The following is a 25,740-nucleotide window of genomic DNA, read 5'->3' as shown; positions in this document are numbered from 1 at the left end:
TACAAATTAGTCTATACAGTCTTTTTTTTTCACCCAAGATGGCTTATGATTGCAGTATGTTTTCATTGTCATGCTCATCACCATAAGAAATATAAGACATTACAGATCTATCATTTATTGAACAAAGCTTTTCATTTTCTGAATTCCTTTGAAAAATGATGAACTAGTACATTCATGAAATGGCAAAATAAAGAATGAAAAGGAGTGAGAATGAAAGTGTGACATTAGGTAATCATTTACCATCAATATATTCCCCATATCATTTACTAATTCCTGTATCAAAATTTGTTCCAAAATATTGCTTAACAGGACAAAGATTGATTATGATAATTGTAGCATTAGTTATTTCATGTATAAAAAGTAATCACATCCATAATATTCTTGTGATCATTACTGTTCATGTTATATATCATGACGCAACTTAATTTTTACATATAATGGCAACCACTCTAGTACTAACATAATCACAGTTAGCATTATAATATACAATGATAGTGGCACTATCTCAAGGCACACAGTTATGACAAATTTAGGATATTGCAAGTGGTTTTACACTATGTGGTAAAATCAAAGCTGGCTCCTGTGTTTGAGGATAGTGATTCATGTTTTTTCCTGATTAATAAAATGAATTAGTCAGGTTGTACAAAGAGGTATCCTTATAAAATTGTAAGGTGCTTTAGAAATATGTTTCACACCGAGTCAAAAGCATATGTTGCTTTTCCATCATGAAGACATGTTTTATGTGCACTAACAACCCAACTTCTTAAGAGCTTGCATGATCCTGTTGGCTACATAACTCATCAACTGTGAGAACATGAAACTAATTTCTACCATATTCATGTTCCTCTGATCTGAATGACTATCATTCTCCCTAAAACTGATTCAAAATGCACAATGCTCTTATCTACTTTTTACTTCTTATGCTTAGCACTGCATGTAGGCATCCTTAATTTCTATGGTAAACTGTCAAGTGAAGGTCAATATTCAAAAATTTACAGCACAGAACTTTGAATGTAATTGTACAATACTACTGTTAACAGGATGTAATCTTAAATGAAGCTTTCTTTGTTTACCAATGGACATAAATTGCCATGGCTGAGATTTATTGTATGCTGTCTTGTGGCTGATATTAACAACCATCATTATCATTGTTATTTGTAGGTACTTCCTGAATATATATATATATATATATATATATATATCGATCCAATTCACTCTATTCCTTGTCCTCCTTTCACCCTCCTGCATGTTTAGGCCCCGATCACACAAAATCTTTTTCACTCCATCTTTCCACCTAAAATTTGGTCTCCCACTTCTCCTCGTTCCCTCCACCTCCGACACATATATCCTCTTGGTCAATCTTTCCTCACTCATTCTCTCCATGTGCCCAAACCATTTCAAAACACCCTCTTCTGCTCTCTCAACCACGCTCTTTTTATTTCCACACATCTCTCTTACCCTTACGTTACTTACTCGATCAAACCACCTCACACCACACATTGTCCTCAAACATCTCATTTCCAGCACATCCATCCTCCTGCATACAACTCTATCCATAGCCCACGCCTCGCAACCATACAACATTGTTGGAACCACTATTCCTTCAAACATACCCATTTTTGCTTTCCGAGATAATGTTCTCGACTTCCACACATTCTTCAAGGCTCCCAGGATTTTCGCCCCCTCCCCCACCCTATGATCCACTTCCGCTTCCATGGTTCCATCCGCTGCCAGATCCACTCCCAGATGTCTAAAACACTTTACTTCCTCCAGTTTTTCTCCATTCAAACTTACCTCCCAATTGACTTGACCCTCAACCCTACTGTACCTAATAACCTTGCTCTTATTCACATTTACTCTTAACTTTCTTCTTTCACACACTTTACCAAACTCAGTCACCAGCTTCTGCAGTTTCTCACATGAATCAGCCACCAGCGCTGTATCATCAGCGAACAACAACTGACTCACTTCCCAAGCTCTCTCATCCCCAACAGACTTCATACTTGCCCCTCTTCCCAAAACTCTTGCATTCACCTCCCTAACAACCCCATCCATAAACAAATTAAACAACCATGGAGACATCACACACCCCTGCCGCAAACTTACATTCACTGAGAACCAATCACTCTCCTCTCTTCCTACACGTACACATGCCTTACATCATCGATAAAAACTTTTCACTGCTTCACTGCTATATATATATATATATGTATATATATATATATATATATATATATATATATATATATATATATACATATATATATTCTTTTCTTTTCTTTCAAACTATTCGTCATTTCCTGCGTTAGCAAGGTAGCGTTAAGAACAGAGGACTGAGCCTTTGAGGGAATATCCTCACTTGGCCCCCTTCTCTGTTCCTTCTTATAGAAAATTAAAAATGAGATGGGAGGATTTCCAGCTTCCCGTTCCCATATATATACATTTTCAAAAGTTTATACTCTACTTAAACAATAATGTTGAAATAAAACTTAACTTAGATATCAAGATACATAATGATTTTCCTAAACAAAATATCTACTTTGCAAACTTTACTGTAAAATATTAATATCTTAGCAAATCTGAATCATATTCAAACGTATATCAATTTAGCTCAAGATACCCTATCAAATAATATACAGCAAAAACTTCTTCAAAAACAAATCTAAAGCATTTGCTTGTACACAAGACATTAATTCTATTTCCTACCAGAATCCCATCAAATGTACACTTCTACACATGCTCATAGCCAAATAATTAATTCTCTGCACCCGCAGCTTCTGATCAAAGAATCTTGGATTGCACTTTAAGTGAGTTCAGCTTAAGTTGTGCTCTGGTTAAGGTCAAGTTTGGTAAGCATTATTCACAAAACTCATGATGAAAATAATTCTACATCATTACAGCATATGTTAGATATTTTAACATCAGCACAGCTTTGGTCACCTAATATCTGTAGACAGTTTACTTCACTTTATTACCATTATTTTCATTTCATACAAGTTATAATCTACTTAGCTCATCTAATTGCTATAGTCTTCTTAAGATACATAAGAAATAAGTTTCAAACGCGGTTATCTTACTTGTTTATCCAACCATTATAATCACAATGATTCATGCAAATACTACAGTCTGCTTATTTCATCTTGTAACTGTAATCAGCTTAAATCACTGGAACAAATCCATAACTTAGCTCATTCTAATGTCATCATCACCTTTGGTCACTCAATAGCTATCATCAGATTAGGTGACTTTAAACTCATCTTGAAAAACACAGCAGTTATTATCAAGTTAGACCATTCATAGCTGTTATTGCTACCAACTATCTCACAGTTCTCATTACTTTAAATTTCCATACTAGTTGCAATCACTCAAGTAACACAGCAATTCTTTTTAAAAAGGATTACTTTGTAATTCTCATTATGTTATTTAGAATTCTAATCAACCATTTTCACTTTACAGATTTTAATATGCAGGTTAAGCAGAGGGAGCTCAGTAATTGTAGTCAACACATGGATTCTCCTCATCTTCAGCAGCAAAGTCAGGGCAGGAACACGTGCGTCCCCCTCGACCATTAGGGAGACAAAGGTGGGATGTTGGACATCCTCCATCATTCACTCCACAAACATTGGACACTGTTGATATAGTCAATAGCATATCTTGAAAATTACTGAAATTTCTAATAATATCTTTAAGATATGATAATGCTGAAATACTAGGTAATAGTGGATACTTTTACCTTTCTTAGATATGGAATATGTAGTCAACATTATGTCCCTAATGAGATCTCCCTTTACTTCTAAATCTTCCATAATCAAATCAAGCATATAAAACAAGATAGCACACAGCAACACTCATTCTTTGATGCCAGACATGGAGTTCCCTCCAGGTAAGACTCATAGAAGATACCCTGCAAATTCTGAACAATTACCTTGAATGCTGAATAGCCTGCAAGAATAAAGAACATTATAATGATCTTCCTTGTTTTTTTCCTAAGGGCACTGTTATTCAAATTTTACAGTGTATGACATTGGGTCAGATGGCAGACTTCCTTTTACCTAAAAGTGTGCCTCTAAACAAATTCAGATCCTTGCTCATCTATTTTACCTCTGCCTCAATACCCACACCTTTGTTTTTTCTTTGAACTTCATTTTGGTAAAGCCCATTCCCATAGAGGATATTATTCTAACCCTTCTATCTACTGCCCCTTTTCTCTCACTTGTAATGAATCTATAGTCTTTAAAACTACACTTAACCTTCACTTTCTCAACCAATTACAATCACATTCCTTCCCTCAGCATCATCAATATGGCTTTCACTATGCAAGGTGTACTGGTACTCTCCTGTGTGACCCATCTCTGGTCGTCCTTTCTTAAACATGCAGGTGAATCTTTTGTTAAAGCTTCAGACATCTCTACGGTATTTGACAAAGTGTGGCATATGTCTTTACCCACAATTGTGCCTACTGCTCATGAATTCCCTGTGTTTTAGAAGGCAACTAGAAGGGGCAGATGAAGGGGGCTGGAAATCTCCCCCCCCCCCTCTCCAAGTTTTACTTTTCCAAAAGAGGGAACAGAATAGGAGGCCAATTCAGGAGTTTCCACTTAAGGCTCAGTTATATATATATATATATATATATATATATATATATATATATATATATATATATATTATCCCTGGGGATAGGGGATTAAGAATACTTCCCACGTATTCCCTGCGTGTCGTAGAAGGCGACTAAAAGGGGAGGGAGCGGGGGGCTGGAAATCCTCCCCTCTCGGTTTTTTTTTTAATTTTCCAAAAGAAGGAACAGAGAATTGGGCCAGGTGAGGGTATTCCCTCAAAGGCCCAGTCCTCTGTTCTTAACGCTACCTCGCTAATGCGGGAAATGGCGAATAGTTTGAAAGAAAGAAAGAAAAGATATATATATATATATATATATATATATATATATATATATACACATTTGTTTTTTTTTTTTTTTTGCTTTGTCGCTGTCTCCCGCGTTTGCGAGGTAGCGCAAGGAAACAGACGAAAGAAATGGCCCAACCCACCCCTATACACATGTATAATACATACGTCCACACACGCAAATATACATACCTACACAGCTTTCCATGGTTTACACCAGACGCTTCACATGCCCTGATTCAATCCACTGACGGCACGTCAACCCCGGTATACCACATCGATCCAATTCACTCTATTCCTTGCCCTCCTTTCACCCTCCTGCATGTTCAGGCCCAGAACACACAAAATCTTTTTCACTCCATCTTTCCACCTAAAATTTGGTCTCCCACTTCTCCTCGTTCCCTCCACCTCTGACACATATATCCTCTTGGTCAATCTTTCCTCACTCATTTTCTCCATGTGACCAAACCATTTAAAAACGCCCTCTTCTGCTCTCTCAACCACACTCTTTTTATTACCACACATCTCTCTTACCCTTACATTACTTACTCGATCAAACCACCTCACAACACACATTGTCCTCAAACATCTCATTTCCAGCACATCCATCCTCCTGCGCACAACTCTATCCATAGCCCACGCCTCGCAACCATACAACATTGTTGGAACCACTATTCCTTCAAACATACCCATTTTTGCTTTCCGAGATAATGTTCTCAACTTCCACACATTCTTCAAGGCTCCCAGGATTTTCGCCCCCTCCCCCACCCTATGATCCACTTCCGCTTCCATGGTTCCATCCGCTGCCAGATCCACTCCCAGATGTCTAAAACACTTTACTTCCTCCAGTTTTTCTCCATTCAAACTTACCTCCCAATTGACTTAACCGCAACCCTACTGTACCTAATAACCTTGCTCTTATTCACATTTACTCTTAACTTTCTTCTTTCACACACTTTACCAAACTCAGTCACCAGCTTCTGCAGTTTCTCACATGAATAAGCCACCAGCGCTGTATCATCAGCGAACAACAACTGACTCACTTCCCAAGCTCTCTCATCCCAACAGACTTCATACTTGCCCCTCTTTCCAAAACTCTTGCATTCACCTCCCTAAGAACCCCATCCATAAACAAATTAAACAACCATGGAGACATCACACACCCCTGCCGCAAACCTACATTCCCTGAGAACCAATCACTTTCCTCTCTTCCTACACGTACACATGCCTTACATCCTCGATAAAAACTTTTCACTGCTTCTAACAACTTGCCTCCTACACCATATATTCTTAATACCTTCCACAGAGCATCTCTATCAACTCTATCATATGCCTTCTCCAGATCCATAAATGTGAGAAAGCAAATATATATATATATATATATATATATATATATATATATATATATATATATATATATATATATATATATATATTTTTTTTTTTTTTTTTTCATACTATTCGCCATTTCCCGCGATAGCGAGGTAGCGTTAAGAACAGAGGACTGAGCCTTTGAGGGAATATCTTCACCTGGCCCCCTTCTCTGTTCCTTGTTTTGGAAAATTAAAAAAAAAAACAAGAGGGGAGGATTTCCAGCCCCCCGCTCCCTTCCCTTTTAGTCGCCTTCTACGACACGCAGGGAATATATATATATATATGAAAGCCGGCAAGGCAGCAGGTTTTGGATGGTATTGCAGTGGAACTTATTAAAAAAGGGGGTGACTGTATTGTTGACTGGTTGGTAAGGTTATTTAATGTATGTATGATTCATGGTGAGGTGCCTGAGGATTGGCGGAATGCTTGCATAGTGCCATTGTACAAAGGCAAAGGGGATAAGAGCGAGTGCTCAAATTACAGAGGTATAAGTTTGTTGAGTATTCCTGGGAAATTATATGGGAGGGTATTGATTGAGAGGGTGAAGGCATGTACAGAGCATCAGGTTGGGGAAGAGCAGTGTGGTTTCAGAAGTGGTAGAGAATAAGTGGATCAGGTGTTTGCTCTGAAGAATGTATGCGAGAAATACTTAGAAAAGCAAATGGATTTGTATGTAGCATTTATGGATCTGGAGAAGGCATATGATAGAGTTGATAGAGATGCTCTGTGGAAGGTATTAAGAATATATGGTGTGGGAGGCAAGTTGTTAGAAGCAGTGAAAAGTTTTTATCGAGGATGTAAGGCATGTGTACATCTAGGAAGAGAAGAAAGTGATTGGTTCTCAGTGAATGTAGGTTTGCGGCAGGGGTGTGTGATGTCTCCATGGTTGTTTAATTTGTTTACAGATGGGGTTGTTAGGGAGGTGAATGCAGGAGTTTTGGAAAGAGGGGCAAGTATGCAGTCTGTTGTGGATGAGAGAGCTTGGGAAGTGAGTCAGTTGTTGTTCGCTGATGATACAGCGCTGGTGGCTAATTCATGTGAGAAATTGCAGAAGCTGGTGACTGAGTTTGGTAAAGAGTGTGAAAGAAGAAAGTTAAGAGTAAATGTGAATAAGAGCAAGGTTATTAGGTACAGTAGGGTTGCGGTTAAGTCAATTGGGAGGTAAGTTTGAATGGATAAAAACTGGAGGAAGTAAAGTGTTTTAGATCTCTGGGAGTATATCTGGCAGCGGATGGAACCAAGGAAGTGAATCATAGGGTGGGGGAGGGGGCGAAAATTCTGGGAGCCTTGAAGAATGTTTGGAAGTCGAGAACAGTATCACGGAAAGCAAAAATGGGTATGTTTGAAGGAATAGTGGTTCCAACAATGTTGTATGGTTGCGAGGCATTCGCTATGGATAGAGTTGTGCGCAGGAGGGTAGATGTGCTGGAAATGAGATGTTTGAGGAAAATATGTGGTGTGAGGTGGTTTGATCGAGTAAGTAATGTAAGGGTAAGAGAGATGTGTGGTAAAAAAAAAGAGTGTGGTTGAAAGAGCAGAAGAGGGTATTTTGAAATGGTTTGGTCACATGGAGAGAATGAGTGAGGAAAGATTGACCAAGAGGATATATGTGTCAGAGGTGGAGGGAACGAGAAGTGGGAGACCAAATTGGAGGTGGAAAGGGAGTGAAAAAGATTTTGAGTGATCGGGGCCTGAACATGCAAGAGGGTGAAATGCTTGCAAGGAATAGAGTGAATTGGAACGATGTGGTATACCGGGGCCAACGTGCTGTCAATGGATTGAACCAGGGCATGTGAAGCGTCTGGGGTAAACCATGGAAAGTTGTGTGGGGCCTGGATGTGGAAAGGGAGCTGTGGTTTCGGGCATTATTGCATGACAGCAGGAGACTGAGTGTGAATGAATGTGGCTTTTGTTGTCTTTTCCTAGCGCTACCTCGCACACATAAGGGGGGAGGGGATGTTATTCCATGTGTGGCGAGGTGGCAATGGGAATGAATAAAGGCAGACAGTGTGAATTGTGTGCATGTGTATATATGTATGTGTCTGTGTGTGTATATATATGTGTACATTGAGATGTATAGGTGTGTATATCTGCGTGTGTGGACGTGTATGTATATACATGTGTATGGGGGTGGGTTGGGCCATTTCTTTCGTCTGTTTCCTTTTTTTTTTTTTTTGCTTTGTCACAGTCTCTCGCGTTAGCGAGGTAGCGCAAGGAAACAGACGAAAGAATGGCCCAACCCACCCACATACACATGTATATACATACACGTCCACACATGCAAATATACATACCTATACATCCCACTGTTCACATATATATACACACACAGACATGTACATATATACACATGTACATAATTCATAGTCTGCCTTTATTTATTCCCATCGCCAGCTTGCCACACATGGAATAACAACCCCCTCCCCCCTCATGTGTGCGAGGTAGTGCTAGGAAAAGACAACAAAGGCCCCATTCGTTCACACTCAGTCTCTAGCTGTCATGTAATAATGCACCGAAACCAAAGCTCCCTTGCCACATCCAGGCCCCACACAACTTTCCATGGTTTACCCCAGACGCTTCAAATGCCCTGATTCAATCCATTGACAGCATGTCGACCCCGGTATACCACATCAATCCAATTCACTCTATTCCTTGTCTGCCTTTCACCCTCCTGTATGTTCAGGCCCCGATCACTCAAAATCTTTTTCACTCCATCTTTCCACCTCCAATTTAGTCTCCCACTTCTCCTCGTTCCCTCCACCTCCGACACATATATCCTCTTGGTCAATCTTTCCTCACTCATTCTCTCCATGTACCCAAACCATTTCAACACACCCTCTTCTGCTCTCTCAACCATACTCTTTTTATTTCCACACATCTCTCTTACCCTTACATTACTTACTCGATCAAACCACCTCACACCACACATTGTCCTCAAACATCTTATTTCCAGCACATCTACCCTCCTGCGCACAACTCTATCCATAGCCCACACCTCGCAACCATACAACATTGTTGGAACCACTATTCTTTCAAACATAGCCATTTTTGCTTTCAGAGATAATGTTCTCGACTTCCACACATTCTTCAAGGCTCCCAGGATTTTTGCCCCCTCCCCCACCCTATGATTTACTTCCGCTTCCACGGTTCCATCCGCTGCCAGATCCACTCCCAGGTATCTAAAACAATTTACTTCCTCCAGTTTTTCTCCATTCAAACTTACCTCCCAATTGACTTGACCCTAAACCCTACTGTACCTAATAACCCTGCTCTTATTCACATTTACTCTTAACTTTCTTCTTTCACACACTTTACCAAACTCAGTCACCAGCTTCTACAGTTTCTCACATGAATCAGCCACCAGCGCTGTATCATCCGCGAACAACAACTGACTCGCTTCCCAAGCTCTCTCATCCCCAACAGACTTCATACTTGCCCCTCTTTCCAAAACTCTTGCATTCACCTCCCTAACAACCCCATCAATAAACAAATTAAACAACCATGTGTGTGTATATGGGTGGATGGGCCATTCTCTGTCTGTTTCCTGGAGCTAACTCACTGATGTGGGAAACAGCAATTAAGAAGAATGAATGAATAAAAGAATATTTACCTTAGCCTTTGTCAATTCATACACGGCTTATCAATCTACATTAATGGGAATGAATTTAGTAGAGACTAGAGAAAATCATATGATACACAAGTAAAACTAGTAATAATATCAATAAGAAGCCAATAAGTAGAAAATTCTGATTTCTTAATACATCAAAACAGACCTGGAGGGCAAGCAGGGGGAACTGCAACAATGCCATACAGTTTTCCAGATCCTCCAGGTGGTGGTGCTCGGGTGGGAGACTCGATGCCAGAATAATGGTTAACAGTATGGATCCTTGTGCTGTTGAAATAAGGACATTAAGAATTCATACAGTAAAATCAGAATATATGAATAAATTTGCATTATGAGTTTGTCTGTCAACTCTAAAGAAGGAATAGTTGGATAGGGAGTGTGCCTTTGATCTTCAACCAGCCCGTGTATGCCTATTTTACCTATGTCTAAAAACCTAGACTTCTGCTTTGAAGCAAGCCATGTGCAGACCATCCCTACGGATGGATGGAGACTAATCAAACTCATTTATCATTCCGTTGCTCTTATTTCTGTTATCTCCAAAGCTTTTGAAACTCTCCTATACTGTCACTTTCTCAAACACTTTGAAAACCATGATGACATAAGGAAATGGGATTCTCAGCGCTAAGTCCAATAGGGAACTCTCCCATATGACTCACCTCTTGTCCTTCTCTTTCAGGGATTTTGTTGGAACTTTTGTCAAAACCCTCAACATCCCCAAATTATTTGACAGGGTGTAGTAAAAGTCTTGCTTTCTAAACTTAATCCAAATGACAGCTATTCAGTTTCAGCTTAATTGAAAAGTTTTATCCCACATTCAGGTTGGTGGTCATAGTTCAGTCTCTTCATAACCTAATACAAAAATCATGAAGCTGCTAAGTTACCTCCACAAAGTGCTATATCTTACAGAAATCTTCAGTAACTTACTCATTCCAGTCAGTATAGTAAAACTCTTGACCCAGACTTGTGAGACCAAAGGGATACTGAGCACCTTCCATCACCATCCGACGCCCACTTCCTTGTATCCCAATACACTCTGTGAAGAAATAAACAGTGAGGAAGAATACATAGGCAAAAGAGTAGAGAAATAGAAGACTCAATAAAAGGTATAAAGTAGATGCAGCTATACGCTGCAAATGCTTTGTAAAATAAAGCAGATATGTGGCAGTTCAAGGGAAAAGAATAATAGTTAGCACAGTGAATCAACAAGATGTATAAGGACATAAATATTCAACCATGAATCTCTAAGAGTATAAAGTGTTTTCATGTGATGAGATAACTTATGAACTGACAATAACAACTGAAAGTCATAGGCTATGAGCTAAAAAAGTCTCCCAACCAACCAATTCTATGGGTCCCAGCATCAGCCCAGCAGAGGGTTTCTGTGTCATAAGCCACAACTAAGGAGTTAGGCAGCAAGATATCTTGATCAACAAGTACTCTACGATTTGATCCGTCCAGCCCAGACATCTCAATCTTTGGGCCACGGCGATTCCAATCACTCCAAAACAGAAGGCTGTAATTTTTATTCTATGTGAAACTGACATGTAGGCATGTTTTTAAATGATTCTCTAATGTTAATGAAGTATCAATGTGGCCATTCTGTGACTCTATATTTACATGATGGCCTGTCACAATATCGTAAAGATCACATGGCATGGTGACTGCTTTTTTTTTTTACTTGGTATATCTAGTAAAATCATCTATAATAGAGAAACACATGTATGTAAATTACCAATCTGTATCTGCAGAGATTACCTTCTCTGACAAACTTTGGTGCCAATTATCAAGAAAACGTAAATCCTATCAAATCTTGTGTCACTCTTGGATTTTGACTTACCCCTGACCTGGGTGCACAGCAATACCTCGAGGATTGACAAGGCCATCTTCGATAACCACACGACGTTTTCCACTTTTTATGGATGCCACAGATACAACATCATTTACTGAATCTGTCCAGTAGACATTTCCAGACACCCAGTCAACAGCAACATCTTCTGGAGAGCCAATTCCCTCTGAAAAACAAAATGGGATGGAATCTTACCTTATGTAACACATACCTAATATGAATTTTGGAAGCAAATTTCTAATTCCACAGTTTGGTCAGGAATGAAGGTACAAAGTTACTCCTGTCATCATGGGGAGAGCAATGGGTACCAATCTTGACCCTAAGTTATCCAATACACAACTCCCTCATTAATAATGATAATTGATGTATTCATACAATTATTCTAACTTTTAATCCCTTGAAAAGAAAATGAATATATATCCATGTATATGTATCTGTTTCACCACCTTCCTAAAACTTTAAGTTTATGATAAAATTTTCTCTCCCAGCAACAGCATAGTAACTTGTTTAAATGAAAACACTTTCTTGATTATTGCTATTAGCTGTTTGATGGTATCAGATATGATAAACTTACTAATAATTCAAAACTGAGCACCAGTATATTAATAGTCTTCTGTACAAAAGCTGTATTCCGTCCTATGAAACTGACTAATATTGGTAACTGTTTTTAACAATTTTACAAATGGCTGATCTACAATGTCTCAACAGTAAGCAAGCAAAAAATTAAAAGTATTCAGACCTGGATGTTTACACTATTTTCTCATCATATTCACAGTACCTTTGCATTTCATCAGTAGTATTTAATAAAGCCCTCTATATGTGTTGTGTCAACTGGAGGTTACATATGACTGCAGGCTGGGAACAAAAGATTGCAAGATTTTCCGTTAGCATATTTTACCTTTTTTTTTTGGAAGGTGTAGCTTGAGATTAAAAAATCTGAACTTCTAAAGATCCATTATCAAGAGCATTAAAGAATATTTGCCAAGTTGAATCAGTTTTCAAAATTAGGTGCGCTGTTTACCATGCACTAGCAAAGCATACATCATTGTAATTCCAGTTTGAATATGAAGTTGTGAAGCTCTATACTTTTCCCAGGTATATATGTCATCTATCTATCTATATCTCTGATGCCTGCTCCCTCCAGAAGCTCCCTCAAGGGGGTGGCCATGGCAAAAGAGTCTCCACAACTGGTGAACTTCAATGCCACTTCTTAGCCTTTAATGGCTCACACTAAATAAGCCACTGGCAGTAGTCAACCATAAAGCAGTGTGTCATATTTCCATAAAATCTGTTCTGCCCTTCTACTGGCATCCAAAAACTGTACAAGTGACACTGCAAGGTGCAAAGTTGTAAAGATAAAAAGAAGAAACAAACACCTTTCCCAGTGTTGTGTTGGGAATCCATTGCTGGAAAAATGCATACATAGTGAATCCATACAACAGTGTATGGAAGAAAACAGAGATTCAATCCTAATACCTTCTAAAGCCCCTTTTTTAACCCTGACAGAGAGAAATATTGTACTTGCCAGTTTTGCTGGTTTACCAGTTTTACATTAAAAAGGAAATTTGTACAAATGATTAAAGTTTATGAGCAGATTCTCCTGTAACAAAACACTGTATCAAGACCTGAGATAACAGATCTAAAATATGAAATAAACCACAAATAAAAGAGTGGCTGGAGGACTAGCCATGTCAGTGTCAGTGAGAGGAAAGGCAAAGCTGGGGAGGGGACTCAAGAAGTAGAGAAGGGGTATGGTTTTGCTGGTAGTAACAAAGGTTATTGCAGACTTTGATTAGTGAAATTTTTTTGCTATTTATGGTTATCAGTAGAATATTGAGAAAGAGGAGGCTGTGGAGACCGTTTGTTATACTTAAGTAAATATACTCATGAAAGAATGGTGTCAAATGGTGTAATAAAGATGGTCTTTGATCTGACTCATAGGGTTCAGTTCAAAAGCGTGGAGTTATAAGACAGCAAGAAAGGAAAAAGAAGGTAAAGGAGGGAGAAGATTTCACCATTCCTACTTAATCCTCCAAAGAACTGCAATGAACCAGAGCATATATAAATGATAAAAATCAAGAAAAATCGGGATGGTACATGAAGCAGTGAAATGCTCACTTTAGTTAGACAGAGATAAACTTGGGGATTTGGGATTTTCATGGTGAAATGTTCCCATGGAGACAGTATTTTCTATTTTAGAATGTACGCAAGAAACATTCCTATCCCAACATCTCACGGAGCATACAAGTATGAGAGGGACTGATACATCATCATTACTAGATCTTATCCACTCATATTAGCATGAATATTAAGAACATTATATACAATACACCAATCGGGAGAAGTGATCATAAAATGCTCAGGTATGAATATGTGGTAAAAGAGGACATTAAAAGAAAAGAAGTAGGACAAGAAATAAAGAGGTGGTATAACAGAAGAAACTACACAAACTTCAATCATTTCTCTGGTAATGTAGAGTGGGAAATGGAATTTAGTAGCCAAGAACCTGGGCTTTTTGTTAAGAGGTACAGTGAATTTTGAAGAAAGAGTAGAGGGAATGGTACCTTAAGACTAATACAGAGGGAATGGTAATAAAGAGGATGAAACATTCAGTAAAAGATATTACATAGCAAAAGGTGTGCAGTGGTACAGATGCAGAAACCACTCTAGCCAGCTAGCATTTGTAAGGTACAAGACAGCATGGAACAAATATAGCAGGATCAGAAAAGAGGAACAAAGAAATTTTGAACAAATTATTGTGGATAAGGCAGGTGAAAATCTAAACCTTTTTCATAAATTCATCAGGGGTCATTTGTTGGTTAAGGAGCAATCAATCAGGCTAAGGGATTCAGAGGGGAGAATTGTATAGGATGAAAAAAGGATATGTGAGGTAATTAATGATAAGTTCAAAAGAGTTTTCACAGTAGAAGACACTATAGCCCCAAGTGAGATGAAATGGGGAGTTGTGGAAGTGGTTGAAATATCTAGAAAAAATGTTAATACTAAAAGGACTTGACCCATACAAGGCTTACCAGTCCTGATGAAATTTCATCATATGTGCTAAAGACATTCGAAGAAACATTTGACAAACACTCAAATTATTGTTCAAGATGTCACTGGAGAGAGGCAAAGTGCTAAGGAAATGGAAAAGGGTAAACATCATGACTATATATAAAAAAGGAAACCAAACAGGCATTGAATACAGACTGGTCTCACTAGTGCGCGTGGTGTGTAAAATTCTGCAAAAGACCATTAGAAAGCAAAGGGATGACTTTCTAAGGAGGAGAAATTTCCTCATTAGCAGACAGCATGCTTTTTGGGAAAGGAGGTCATGTGTACCTGACTTCTTAGATTTTTACTTGAGAGAGAGTTCAGTCCTGAACAAAAGGGAGGGCTGGATGGACTATCTGTATTTGAACTGCCAGATGGCATTTGACACTGTACCACATAGGAAGCTGACTAAGAAGCTGGATCACCAAGCAAGAATATGGAGGAAACTCCTACAATGGATAGAAAACTATCTCAGTGGGAGGGAACAAAGAAAGCATGTCAGAGAGGCCTTTTCCAAATGGGTTGAGGTATCCAGTAGAGTGCCACTTGGATTGGTTCTGGGACCATTACTCATCTTGATCTATATTACTGACAATAAAGTTCTTATATATCATTTATAGGTAAACAATGTTGCTGTTGGTATGCATCTCCACTGGTCTCATGTCATAAATGCCCCATTCAGCAATTTTTTCCATCACAGCTCTTTGACCAAGAAAACTTCTCCAATAATAATAAAGATGATAGTGTACTGATATTGGCCTTTGAACTAGCCCATAAGGGTGTCATAAAGATGCATTTGGTGGTGTCTCCTTCTGCAATGAGCAAAACAGTGAGCAATAATGAGGCGAGAGCCATAATGCACTTTCTCACCGATGTTAGTGTTCCTAACTTTTACTTATACAGCATTACAAAAGCCACAGAGATATAAAATTTAATGACCTGCACAAAATACTTTAATGCTAGTGTCAAGTGGAACCATAATTACAAGTAACCAAGCCATTATGGGTAAACAATACACAACTATAAGTGAAAATATAAACTAGTCAATATTGCCATTAAGGAAAATAAAAATTACACACCTATTTGTGTAAACATATCATAAAAACAGTTCTATTTTAGGTCTTTTTTGCACAAATACATATAAGAGAAGAAAAGTTGAACATTGAATAAGGCAGTCTGGATATGAAAGAAGTCTAAAACATCACTAATCAAAAGTAAAGTAGACTTATGAGACAAAGATATTACTGTACCTCCAGAAACAACAGCTTGCCGCTCAGTACCATCATATCTAGATGATCTAATTGAAGGTGACCTTACATCTGTCCAGTAGTACCGACCAGCTAGACAGTCAACATCAGCCCCTAAAGTTAAAGTTCATTAAACATTCTCAGTCATCAATCTAATTAGTTTTCAATCATAATTCCACCAGCAAAAAAAAATTAGAATATCATTTGAAGTGTCATTTATCTCAACACTATTTGCATATCACCTTTGGACAACTACTCAGTTAGCCACATAATTCAATAATGTGAGTTACTGTTCACATAATCATTACAACTCCCATCCCATAACAACCACTTCCAAGCAACTTTGTCATTACTTAAGTTATCAAGAAGATTAAGAGAGGAAAATACTGGAAGTGATATCAAGGTGGCCATAAAATCACTTACAGTATCATTGCTGACATAAAAAGAAATCTAGTATACTGCATTTTCAATTATATAACAAGCAACTGGCAAGAGCACACTTGGCATGTACAGCCAAGAGTGTAAGGCACAACTATGAGCTAGCTACTTATTTTTCTTATATATGGAAAACACATTTCCTGAACACATGATATTCTCTTTTTTTGATAATTTTCCTTTCTGTTACATTGATTACCAAGAGTTCAGTGAATCACATTCGGAAAATGCTTCTCATCCATTCCATCACTCATTCTTAGTGCTGCAACAAATCAATTAAAACCTCCAATAAAGTATTCTACACACAGTACTGTGGCGAGGTGGCGATGGGAATGAATAAAGGCAGTGTGAATTGTGTGCATGGGTATATATGTATGTGTCTGTGTGTGTATATATATGTGTACATTGAGATGTATAGGTATGTATATTTGCGTGTGTGGACGTGTATGTATATACATGTGTATGGGGGTGGGTTGGGCCATTTCTTTTGTCTGTTTCCTTGCGCTACCTCGCAAACGCGGGAGACAGCAACAAAGCAAAATAATAATATAATAATAATAATAGTACTGATTACCCTATTTGTCCCTTTACTTATCATTCTATCTATACTTTTGTCATAAGCAGTCTTTTTTCAGTGTAATCCTTTTTGAACTGCTATTCAACTGCCTGGTCTATCACTCGTATAAATAATCAACTTATCTGAACCTATTTTCCGCCACTAAATCTCAAACACTTCCATAGCTGATACGTGAATTCAACTCTTTCATAGTTCCCATCAATTCATTTATCTTATTCCAAACATTATATGCTCAACCTATTCTAATGACATCTTCCCCAGTGCAATAAATATCTTCTAAAACCCACAATCATTTGGCATCCTAAATCCACATAAATCTGCTTTGTTTTCCTTTCCAGCTAGGAAAGGCAATGTTGCTAATGCATCTCCCACATATTGATTGAAGTGACTAACAGAAGCAAGAGCAACTGGAAATTCTTCCATCATGTATTATTACTTTCTAAAAAACAAGAACAAAAAAAAAAAGCCAAGTGAGGATATGCTTTCTAAGGCTCAGACTGCATCATCAGAATGAACACTGCTGTAACCAGGATGGAATAGTGCTGATTAAGAGGGTGGTGGCGAGCACAAAACATTACTAGGGAGGAACAAATTTGCTTCACGATAGGTAAAGGGTATGCAGACAAAGTGCTTGATTTGAAGTTGCGTAAGAACTATCTAGAGAAAGAGGAGAAATTGTATGTAACATTTAGATATCTGAAGAAGCATATGAGAGGGTTGAAAGAAATGCCATGTGAGTTACTAAATGCAGTGAGGAGTTTTATCAGGAGAGTAAGGCATATGTGCGAGTAGGAAGGAAGGAAGTTGAGTGGTTTCCAGTGAGGGGAGTCTTCATTTGGGATGTGTGATGTCACTATGGTTACTTCATCTGTTTATGGAAGGGACTGTGAGGGATAAATATAATAGTTTTTGAGCAAGGTGCAAGTCTACAGCATGATGGGATCAGGTGGAAGAAGCATGAAAAGTGAACTCGCAGTTGCTTACAGATGACATGGTGCTGGTGGCAGACTCAAGAAGGAACTGAAAATGCTGGTGACGATTCAGGAGTGTGAAAGGGGAAAGTTGAAAGTACATGTGAACAAAAGTAAGGTACTGCAATGCAGAAAGGGGGTGAAAAAGGATGGTTTGAGTGTAACTTTGAATGGAAAGGATCTGATGGAAGTAGAGTTTTATTTGCAAGTGTACCTGATAATGAATAGTACCATGGGGATTCAAGCGAGTCATAGGGTGAAATGATGGCTGAGATGATAGGTGCATTTAGGAGCATGTGCAAGGAGAGGTCACTGTCTGTTATGGCTTACAGGAACAGATGTGTTAAAAGTGTTGTATGGATACAAGTCCTGGGCCTACAACACAACAGAAAGAATGGTGGTTATGATGAAAATGAAATACCTGTTGAAAATATGTGGTGTAAGGCTGGTTGATCATCTAAAGAGGTGTGGTAGTCAAAGAAGTCTAATTGAGGGGTACAGCCAAGGTTTGCTGAAATTGTATAGATATATAGATAGGATGAGGAAAGAAAGAGTAACTATGAGGATCGATGCTTCAGAAGTGGAAGAAACAAGGGAAAGGGAGAGGCCAACAGGGAGACTAAAGAATAAAGCAATGGAGGCTTTGCAGTAACTGGGCCTGATTTTCAGGAGGTTGACAGGCATGCAAGGAACAGTTAACTTCTGATGATCATGTGATTCATCAAGGAATGTTATTTTTTGTGTCAAACACCAATCGATGGAAGAAAGCAATGAAAGATGGAAAAGCAAACTTATGTATCTACACAGAATTCCAATATAGATGCAGTGATTAGCACCCTCCTAGAACTCAATCAACACCTTTAATATTCTTGCCATTCATATTTCACAATCCTTATTCTTCCCATACAATAACTCTTTTCACAGTCATCTGCATCCCTTTGAATCCCATGATTTCAATGTTCTGATCCCATCTTGCCTTCCTATAAGTATTATACTCAATAACTACAACCAGCTGCAATCTCCCACCTTAAGTAACTTTACTTTTGTCCTTACCTTCCTGCCCTATAATCCCCATTTATGTGGCTTCAGCAGTGCTTAAGAAGCTGGCCATGCCTACTATGCATGATCATTGGTTAAGAAATGTGATTATGTTGTATGTGCATCATTTGTGGGGTGGGCAAAGAAAAATGGAGCAGTAAGTGTTCAGAGTCTTGACAATGGTAGTTATATTTTGGACATGACAGGTCTTATGTTGAAAGTAGATTAAAAACTATAATTCACATATGGCAAAGGAGTGTAGTTTCAGATGCATTTATGTCTGGTGGACTAGTGCTTAAGACAGTATTTGGAGGGCAGTTGTTTTGCGTATTTGGAGAGCAGTTGTTTTGTCATTATGGTGTGGATATGTTTTGTTAGTGTCTTGTTTGACAGGGGAGGAGATATCTGAGGATATAGGATGGCGGTTGGTTATGAAATGCCCAATTATGAAACTGTGACTGCTCAGCAACTATGTACTTAGTACTCACCAACAGCTGTCATGATTGGCTGAACATGGATAGGAAAGCCAACACCAGAACGTGCATCAGTAGGCATACGAAGGACAGATATCCCCTGGTTGATAAGCAACAAGTTTTTTTCGTGATCTGGTGCCTCTGGAAGGAATAGATGAAATAATATGAAGAGGTTTGATGTAAACTGTGTAAATCAAATTTGAATGATAAACTACAATCAGCTAGTATAAGCATTCATTTACCATCTTTAATATTATTCCCATTCGCATAGTTCGCATAGTAAGGTGAATCAAGGGCATACTGCCTCTCACCTTGCTCTAACACATCTTCAACTAAGTGGGTTGCTAGAATATAATCAAGCAAAGGGAAGGGGGATGGCAATTACAAACTCGCATGATAATGTTGAAAAACTCAAAATAAGAGTGACATGTAAGAACACACTCTTTTCCTCACATATACAAAGTATTCTGGAATTTCCACTAATTATTGTTGTTACTCATTGTATTCACTTTAACATCATTACATTTCAGAGAATCAACACTTTTTGAGCTATCTGGAGATTAAATCAAATCAATCAAATTCTCATAAGATCTAACATGTCTTACCAAAATAGCATAAGTTTGATATGAAACTTTGGTAACCATTTCAAAATGAATGTAAAATTACAACTAAGATAAACCAGTGAATAGCAATAATCAAGGACCTTTTGTTTGGGGACACAGATCTATAAGCTTTTGCAGACTAGAAAAAATTCATTACTATAAACTTTTGTTATTGTTTTAGATACCTAATGATTAAGTATCAATATTAGCAAAATATTTGTCTGCAGATTTCTAAATATTCACTGCAGCACTAGCTATATCAAATCTTCTATAACACTAGTTATATATCTTAAGTATAGAGTATGGAAGAAACAGAGATCTAATGTAATGAAAGATACTGATATTTTTCATCTACACTTCTACTCTTTTACTCTACAATGAATATCAAAATTTACCTTGACAAGTATACCCATCACCAGTGAAGCCTTCTCGGCACCTGCATGAAAACCCAAAGGTGGAGAGAGGATCAGACTGACAACTAGCTTGAGGATGACACAGTGAAGGATCTGCCTGACATGATCTTGATGACCGACAGAAGAAGCCATCACCTTGGAAGCCCTAAGGATGAAATACAAGATGAAAGTACAAAAAAAAGTAAAGAGAAAGTATTTATGAAATCAATTATAAAAGATCATCACAGGCAAAGACCATATTTGCTTCAACTGTTCCTTATTACCTAAAGGCTTGAAGATATGGGCATTCTTATTTACAGTCTCTTTCATACAGGGACAGAACATCTGCATCTAATACATGAGAGTATCCAACATGAAAATTCTTTAAGTAATGTTACAAATATCTGAAGTTGTTCTATGTGAGAAAGTGTATAAATCATACATTGAGAGAAAACTTCGAAAGCATTTTCCAAGAATACAAAAAATCAATTTTAAGTACACTCTGTACAATTGCCATAAGTTACCTGTTAACCGAAAGAGAAAAACTTGCTATATTGCCTGTGCCCTGAACAAAGCACCACCTTACTTCAGACATGACCACTCAGTAGGTACTAGTATATACAATGCGCATTGAGCATACTAAAAGCTTTGGTGGGCAAACTCTTATTGCATGCCCTCAGCTTACACTATGTCGTACTATCCCAAAAAAAGATAAAAAATCCTATCAAGTTGCATGGAAGCATCAATTTAGGAGCTAGAAAAATCAATTCTAAAAAAAGATATTTGGGAACACACATATTTCCCTAAATCAACACCAATGGATCCTGTCTTCATAACATACTGTGCATCTAGCTTACAATCTGGTGCGACAGTGATCCAAAAACAGCTCTGAAAATACAAGCTTAATAAACATGCATACATAGTAAGTTGCAAACTGCAAGTGTAAGGGATGCATCATCACAGAGTCACAAAGTTAACATAAAAGAAACTTGAATAATCTGCAACCAATAACCTATCTATGTAAATCAATAGTCAATAATTTTACCAGGCACAAAGACAGATAACAAATGTCTTTTCAACTGAATGTATTTCAAGAACTTCCAAGAAAAAATTTAGATTCAATCACAGTTGCAAATAATTTCATGTTAGACAAAATATGCTAGTCTACATATTCAAGTATTTCTCCAGACTGGGTACATCAATCTATCTATGTATATCTCTGATGCCTGTTCCCTTCAGGGACTATCATCAAGGAGGTGGCCACAGCAAAAGAGTCTCCTCATATCTGTGTCCTTAAATGCCTCCTTCACATACACCATTCCTTGCATTCTTCCACCATTTCTCTCACATCAATACTCTTCCACAGGTGGTCTTCCTCTCACACCTTGCCCTTTCATCAGATCATCGTAAATTCTCCTTGTATACTCCCAGTCTTGAATTCTTTCCACATGCTCAAACTGCCTCAAGGTTGTATGTTTCACCCTCTCTACCACTCCAATATTAATTCCCACTGCATATCAAATCTCTCATATACCCCTTCATTTCTCACTTTATCCATCTAGTTATACCACAAGCTCCTCACAGACAACTCATTTCTAGCCTGGATTCTTGAACTCGGTGATTCATCTCACATCCATTTTTCAGCTGCATAGGTCAGGGCCAGGAGGACTATGCTGTCCCTTAATATCTTATTCATTTCCACACTTATATCTCTACCCTTCATTATTCTATTATAGGACCTAATGACTCCTCTACACTGTACTCCTTTCTCCCTCATCTTTCCTTCCATATCACCAAACATACCCAAGATAGCTTCTAAATACTTAAATTCTCTCACCTCTTCCAGTCTTTCTTCCCCATATCTATAACAAAGTTTAGTACACATTCTTCTTTCACTCTATAGAGCTTTGCAAAATCTATACTTTCATTCTGTTTCCTTTCAAACACCATAACTTTAACTTAAATCTATCTTCAATCACCTATGCTTACAAACACTATAAAACACACTTGCACCCTTCTGCAACTTCTCTTCATTCTCAGCAAACAACACAGTATAATATGCAAACATGCTTGTCACTAACCACCATATCTCACCACCACAATCAATCTCTGCACCCCCTTTTCCTAGTTTTGCTTTCATCTCTCTTATTGCTCAATCCATATAAATATGTTAAAAAGCCACAGTGACATCACACAGCCCTGCCTCACACTCATATGTATACAAAAACTTTCACTCAACTCTATCCACTCTTCCACATGCATATGGTACTCTACACAATGCTTTCAGACCATCTAACATTTGTCCCCCTATGCTATATATCCTTAATACAACCTATAAAGCATTCCATTTGACTCTGTAATATGCTTTTTCCAGATCCATAAAAGCTGTATACAATTTCTTACCTTTCACTATATACTTTTCACAGTAATTTCACAACAAAAATCCATTCCACACATCTACATTTTGGCATTCAGTCACACTCATCACTTTATCAATCAATGCTCTTGCATAACTTTTCCTGATATACTTAACAGACTTTTTCCCTATATTTGATGCATACATCACTGGCACAATTTCCACTGAGTAAAGTAACAATAATGGCTTTCAACCAATCCTCAGGAACAACCCTCTGTTTCCATGCTAAATTCCATATCAAATGCATTCACTCATCATACTTTCTCCTCCATATTTCAACATTTCAGCCATAATACCATCCACTCAAGGTGCCTTTCCTACCTTCAACCTCATTATCATCCTTGTTTACCTCTATTCTTGCTACAATTTCCTGCAATTATATCCTTTTACTTCTATCCTTTGTACCAATACTGCTGCCTCACCTTCACCCATGTTCATCAGTTCTTCAGAACACTTTCCATCTTCCTTTTGCTCCCTCCTTTTGATTTAGCAACTGCCCTTCCTTATTTTTCACATTTCCATTTCCATTCTTTCATCAACCTCTTTCCTTTTTCACCTTCCAGAACAATTTCTTTTTTCCCATGACTTTTCACTCAACTTTTTTCCAAGATCTTCATCTATCCCCCTTTGACTTGCTCTATTATCCTCTTACCATTTTGCTTGCAGATCTCATTCCTCTATCACCTCTCAACATTTTGCTTACAGATCTCATATTCTTCCCTTCTCCTTTACTGAACTTCCACTGGTACAGTCCTTTTAAACAATCTACCATATGCCATTTTTTTTCTTTTCCACAGCATTTTCTAACATCATGTATCCACCATGCATTTCCCTTTTATCCTTATATTTCACAACCTTGTAAAAAACTACTAATTCTACAACTTTAAACAGTCTTTCTCTAGACTCTTTGAATCCCTCATCCACACATGACTGTATCCCTCCCTACATTTACTGTATTTCCTTCTAAACTTTCGGTAACCTTTCTTTCATACTCATCCTTGCATTCATTCTTATCAGTCTTCTCACTTGCCAAAATCTTTACCTCTCCATTCTTCCTTACACCATTCCTCCAGTTCTCCCTGATCCTCACCTCCACAAGAATTGCAAACCAGACAGTCTTCAAAGAATCCTCTCACAACTTTAGCATTCACCACAGCTTTTCTCATCCTTTCATCCAATACCACATAGTCAAACCCTTTTGTTCTTTTCTTCCATTATTTCTCATCCACGGATACATGTAGATCATTTTGTGTTGAAAAAAGGCACTTGCAAGGAAAAAAAAAAAAAACTCTCAGCACAGACATCCCCAAGATAACTTGCATTCTTATTTACTCCAGGCACTCTCCATTTACCAACTGTCTCACCACTTTTATCATATCCCATCTTCACATTCATATCACCCATTATAACTACCTTGCTCTCCTTCTCAAAGCCATTTGTACAGTCATTTAAAAATCTCAAGAAATGCTTCATTTCATCCTTACCTTGAAGAGTCTTCTCATTCACAGGCACCTACACACATACCCATGCAAAGTGCACCATTCCAATCTTTCCTTTCACCCACACTAATCTTGACTATTCCATCCATGCCCTGTAACACCCTCCCATACCTTTGTTGATAGCAGAATTGCATATCCTTCTTTCCCTCTTCCCTGATAATTTTCATTCATTCCTATCCATATCACTCCTTTCAAAACCTTCTGCAACTTGCATTCAACATTTCCATTTTCTCTTAATACACTCTGCCCAAGGATATGGGTTTCTTCACTCCCCAGCTCATCCAAGCTCCTTTCCTTTATTCTCATCAGTCATCCCCCTGACATTCAAATCCATCACTTTTAATCGCTCATCCCTTTTACTCCCTGGCATAACTGATGGACTATGCTGCTGGTTCTTAGCCTTTAGTGCATCACCAAAAGGCAGCAGGACTCTCAGATTGTTCAAAAAAAAAAATTCAAGTGAGCACAAATATTACTAAAACATTGGAGAGAGACTAAAATCAATGAATACAATACTTATGTGTTATGAGTTTAAGGTCCAGCTATCTTGAAACTGATAAATTTCTAGCTATGAATGTCTCATCTAAATATGCATCATTCCTAAAAATGTAGCTAATACTGTCTTATGCTTGGCTACCATTCTTTACTTCCTATTAAATATCAGGGCACAGAAGCTGGAATTTAGCAAGAGGAAGTAAATACCAAATGACAGATTCCTTTGTCTTCATTTATTTCAAAGGAATCTTCAGAAATCAATTGATTTTAATATAGATAGACTTGTTTCCCTCAGATCACTTTCAAAACACTTCTCTTCATCCCTATAATAACATAAACATGTCAGGCATAACTATATCCTCCACTCTATCCTGGATACCACACACAATCAATATATAAAAAAATCTGTTCCAAAAGCTCAGGGTACTGTAGAAATGCCAAAATCATTTATCTTGTGGGCAGCCATCTTATATTTACTAGGGTATTCAATCCCCTGAGTATGAAGTATTGCTAAAGTTTTCTGGAGGGTTCTTTTTCCATTTCTATAAGTCAGTGCAGAATCAAATGCTTTCCATCACTTTTAATTCACCAGACATCATTTATCTCTAACCATCCCTCTCTGTCTGCCATGATGCCGCCATCCTTTCTCTATCTTATAGGCATCATTTTGACCACTGCCACCATGAAATGTGTGCATGTGTCCCTTCTAACAAGGATTGGACCCATGACTCATGTCTAGCTGCTGCATCTCAGTTACACCAGCCACATGAGGACTGACAGTTATGATACCTCCTTTC

At 38.0% G+C, this 25,740-nt stretch overlaps 1 protein-coding gene across 1 annotated transcript in view; it reads right to left on the bottom strand.

Annotated features, from left to right (window-relative positions):
- Positions 1-99: 99 nt before the first annotated feature.
- The window catches only part of Ndg (Nidogen), a 150,626-nt gene continuing 124,985 nt past the window's right edge, over positions 100-25,740 (bottom strand). Inside the window, exons 24-31 of the mRNA XM_071678441.1 lie at positions 20,537-20,699; positions 19,555-19,680; positions 16,049-16,159; positions 11,739-11,913; positions 11,242-11,414; positions 10,826-10,934; positions 10,050-10,168; positions 100-3,629 (exon numbers count right to left, since the gene is read on the bottom strand). Coding sequence (XP_071534542.1) covers positions 3,487-3,629; positions 10,050-10,168; positions 10,826-10,934; positions 11,242-11,414; positions 11,739-11,913; positions 16,049-16,159; positions 19,555-19,680; positions 20,537-20,699 — 1,119 coding nt within the window. The 3' untranslated portion in view covers positions 100-3,486. The remainder of the gene's footprint in view (positions 3,630-10,049; positions 10,169-10,825; positions 10,935-11,241; positions 11,415-11,738; positions 11,914-16,048; positions 16,160-19,554; positions 19,681-20,536; positions 20,700-25,740) is intronic.

This window comes from Panulirus ornatus, chromosome 27, assembly GCF_036320965.1.
Source record: "Panulirus ornatus isolate Po-2019 chromosome 27, ASM3632096v1, whole genome shotgun sequence".
NCBI classification, from domain to species: Eukaryota; Metazoa; Arthropoda; class Malacostraca; order Decapoda; family Palinuridae; genus Panulirus; species Panulirus ornatus.
The sequence above is the reverse complement of the archived record's forward strand: the minus strand, read 5'-3'. Positions and strand labels throughout refer to the sequence as shown.